Genomic DNA, 3,718 nt, shown 5'->3' on the forward strand with positions numbered 1-3,718 from the left:
TCCAGTGCCCTTTTGCCGCCGTCTGCAAGTGGATTCGGCCGCTCCAACCGGTAAAATCCGGTTGCGGAGCAGATTCAAAGTGCGTTATCCTACGCGTGTGCGAGCACGCATGGTCCCCGTGGCAGAGCCGGCGTTTGCAGACCCAGAAGCGGCCGCGGAGAAATAAAACGGACTTCAATTGTGTGCTACCCTCGTGCCGTTAAATATTCTTTGTGTGTCTTCAAGAGAACGCCATCGATGCGAGGATGTAGCCGTCTGCATCGATGTGCCTCCTGGGCGAGGCAGAACTCCTCAAACGAAAAAACTGAGCGATGGGGGTGGGGGAGGACCAAGAAGTTCCCGCTCCCGTTTTGGCGAAGCAGAGAGGGATGGGGGACTAAAACCAGGCCGTGCTCTGCAAGAGGGAGGCTGCGGGGACACGCCAGGGATGCCGCTCCTAGACTCCCTAGCCAGCGGCCTCTGCACTCCAACCGAACACTTCTCTTACCCTCCTCTGGCCGTTGCTCAGGGAACCTTGGCGTTCCTTGGCTGACCGGATGCTCAAATACGGGAAGCACCCGAGTGCCCTAGCTTCCTTTGCCAGGGCTCACCTGGCTTTGACGGCCAAGACTGGCACGACCACGCCTAGAGATGTGAAGGCCCGGGGGGGAAAAAACGTTTTCCCCCCGTTTTTTCCCTGAAGTCTTGTTTTCTTCCAAAAAATTGAAAAAGTAAAGGAAAAAAAATGATTATGGAACGTTTTATTGTAACATGATGAATAAAATATTTTAGGACAAGGTGTTCAAATATTTTCCAAATCATTTCTAAAAAATACATATGGCATCAGATTGATCTAGTTTCTGTGCACTGAGGGACAAGCAAGTCCTAGGTTACAAAATGAACTCTCCAATGCAAGAACAAGATGCATTTCTTCCTTCAGGAGGTGCTATTGTCACAAAAAAAGAAAAAAATTTCAGGTTTTGTTTTTGCATGTGGGTGGGTATTCTGTTTGCAATAATTGTTTGGATACACTATATTTTTAAAATGCTAGTTGTGATAATTTCATGTCAAGTAAAAATGTCCATAGCCATATTTTATGTTCCTAAAATAACAGAATGACTTTCAATCTAGAAAAGAAAAAAGAAGTGCTAATGTAGCCTTTTTTTCAATTTTCCCGAAAATTTCCATTTTTCCCCGGGAAAAAAAAGCGGGGGAAAAACGGGTTTTTTCCCCGAGCTTCAAAATTTCCGGAAATTTTACATCTCTAGCCATGCCTTCCCTGAACGTTCCTGTACGCCAACACAAAAGGCGAGTCCCGCAGAGGGCTGGCCGATGGTGCCCACCAGCTCCAGCGGGCCGCACCACATGAGCTGGGGAAGCGTGCCGGTTCCCTTCGCCAACTGCACAGGATGGCTGGTTCAATGAGGGCTTCCGTCCGGACGGGGGCGGGAAGAACAACATGGTTTCCCGTCCTTTCCGGCTCTCAGTCCCAGAAATACCTTGACGGCATGAGGACTGTTTGCATGTGTGTGTGTGTGTGTGTGTCTAAAACGTGTTCCCCAAAGCTCGACGTGCCACAACATCTCTCCTTCTCTGGAGCGGCGACATGAGGCTGGGAAGGCAGAGTGCCTGCCCCATAGTCGAGTGGGGAGCAGACAGAGGGTGTGGGCGGACTCGGGACGTGGCAGGCGGGGTCAGATCCTGCCTCACTGGCGGCACCTCGCCTTTCCGAAAGAGCACCGGCATGGTTCTTACCCTCGTTCGCATACCTTGAACAGCTTCAAAACACACACACACACACACAAAGAGGAGGGCGATGAACAAGGGAAAGGCAGAGGAATGCCTATATGGGAAATCCGCATGTAAAAATGCAGTGCACACACACACACATATAAAGCCCCCCCCCACTGTTCTTCCTAACTCACTGAAGGGAATTTTATTGCCTTCGACACACAGAAGCCTGTGTTTACTCCGACTGCCTGCTCCATTCTCCGCTTAATAAAATATTTCTGAGGCTGGGGCAAACGGCTGGCGGGTCGGAATCCCGCAATGTGTTTCCTTTGGCCTGCTACCCCCTCCTCCTACCCCTAGGGCATCGCTTGAGTGCAAAGTGCCAGCCTCGGGCACACAGTGGCACCGAAGGCAGTGACGGGGGGAGCAAGTGGCCTGTAACCGGGTTCTGCCTCTTCAGAGTCTCGGTGTCATTTAGAGCGGGACCATACCGAGATGGGCACTCTCCTCCGATCGACTGGGGACTCAGGTCGCCAGGGGAAAACTCCCCGTCGTGAATAACCCTACACAAAACTCCGGCACGATGCCAAAGCAAGGAAAATAACCAGATGATATTGCTAGGCTTCGGAAGTGCTGGCTGAGGAACGTGGGCACGGTGACTGAAGAAGGTTCCGCGGGCCGGAAGTGTCCCGTGTGCAATTCTTGTCAAAACAAATGAGAGCCACGTACTGGGGGCCTCAGAGTTTCCTGACACATCCCAGTCCTGCTGTGGTCATCTTTAAGGATAAAGCTGACAGCCGGCGAAACCCCGCCCCCCTCTCTCCCTGCTCCCTTCCCCGACAAAACTGACTTTTACACAGAACGGGGGGAAAGAAACAGTTTAGAAGTTCTATGGGAACCGTTTTTTGACCTCCCCCCCCAAAAAACCCACAAAAAATTGGAGAAATGAAGCAAAATATTCCCGTCGGGAATCCCGGATATCGATTTCCTCCTCCTCCGATCACGACGTTGCCTGTGTGCTGGACACGAGCCGAGCGGTCAAGTCCTGGAGTCATTCGGCTGGGCCAAAGGGGAAAAGGAACAAGGAGTCCCTGGGAAGGCTACATAGCAGCGGAGGGACGCTGCTGCTGCTGCTGCTGGTGGTGCTGCTGGTGGTGGTGGTGTTTGCGGGGGGCCCGCTCCAGGAGGGTCTGCACAGTCTCTGCCACCCGCGTCAACCCTCTCTCTTCTAAAATATGCAGAGGCAAACATAATCGCTCCTACATGGGGGAAAAACACAACAGACATAAAAGAAAAAAAAGGGGGAGGATGAAAACGAACAATAACGGGGAAAAAAAGGAGACGAAGAAGAGCAAAAGAAAGCCAAATTAAAACGTAAGGGGAGGGGGATGGGATGGAGAGGGTCATGGCTGAATGGAGGAGCAGGTGCCCTGCGTGCAGGAGGTCCCGGGGTCGATCCACGGCGTGGAGGGAAAGGGCCGTCGAGCCACAGTGGGCTTATGGAGAACCAGGAGGATTTTCAAGGCGTGAGACGGACAGGGGCGGGTTTGCCGTTGCCTGCCTCTGCGTAGCAACCCCGGACTTCCCTTGAGGGCTTCCCGTCCAAGTTCTAACCAGGGGCGACCCTGCTTAGCTTCCGAGATTTAGTAACAAATAAATATACACTGCGAGAAACGTTTCTAAATTAATGTGTTCTGTTTATAACTATCGTTCCATAAAGTGCACCGTGTCTTATTGTAACTTCCTAATCAGGCTGGCAAGGCGGGATACAAATTGAAAACAATAAATACATAATAAATAAATATATATTCGTACATTCAGTATATAACAACAACACTCAGTTCAGACAATATAACAACTACCGGTCAATTTTGCCTAGAGAATGACAGGAGCGCTCCGTCCATGAATCTTAGCTGCACAATGTGTGTCTTTTGTAGGGCCGGCAATAAGCATCAACACAACCAGGGGTCATTTCCTGCAGGAGCGGAGCTCCGGCAGTAAAGAGCCC

The 3,718-nt window shown here is 51.2% G+C and overlaps 1 protein-coding gene across 1 annotated transcript in view; it reads right to left on the minus strand.

The window, feature by feature from the left end:
* Positions 1-1,998: 1,998 nt before the first annotated feature.
* LOC107123498 (leucine-rich repeat and calponin homology domain-containing protein 3-like) overlaps positions 1,999-3,718 on the minus strand; it is a gene marked incomplete at its 5' end in the record, with an annotated part of 90,622 nt that continues 88,902 nt past the window's right edge. The window contains one exon of the mRNA XM_015426749.1: positions 1,999-2,969. Within this exon, the coding sequence (XP_015282235.1) occupies positions 2,811-2,969 (159 nt within the window). The remainder of the gene's footprint in view (positions 2,970-3,718) is intronic.

The sequence above is a fragment of the Gekko japonicus genome, unplaced genomic scaffold (genome assembly GCF_001447785.1).
Source record: "Gekko japonicus isolate JY-2015 unplaced genomic scaffold, Gekko_japonicus_V1.1 scaffold4016, whole genome shotgun sequence".
NCBI classification, from domain to species: Eukaryota; Metazoa; Chordata; class Lepidosauria; order Squamata; family Gekkonidae; genus Gekko; species Gekko japonicus.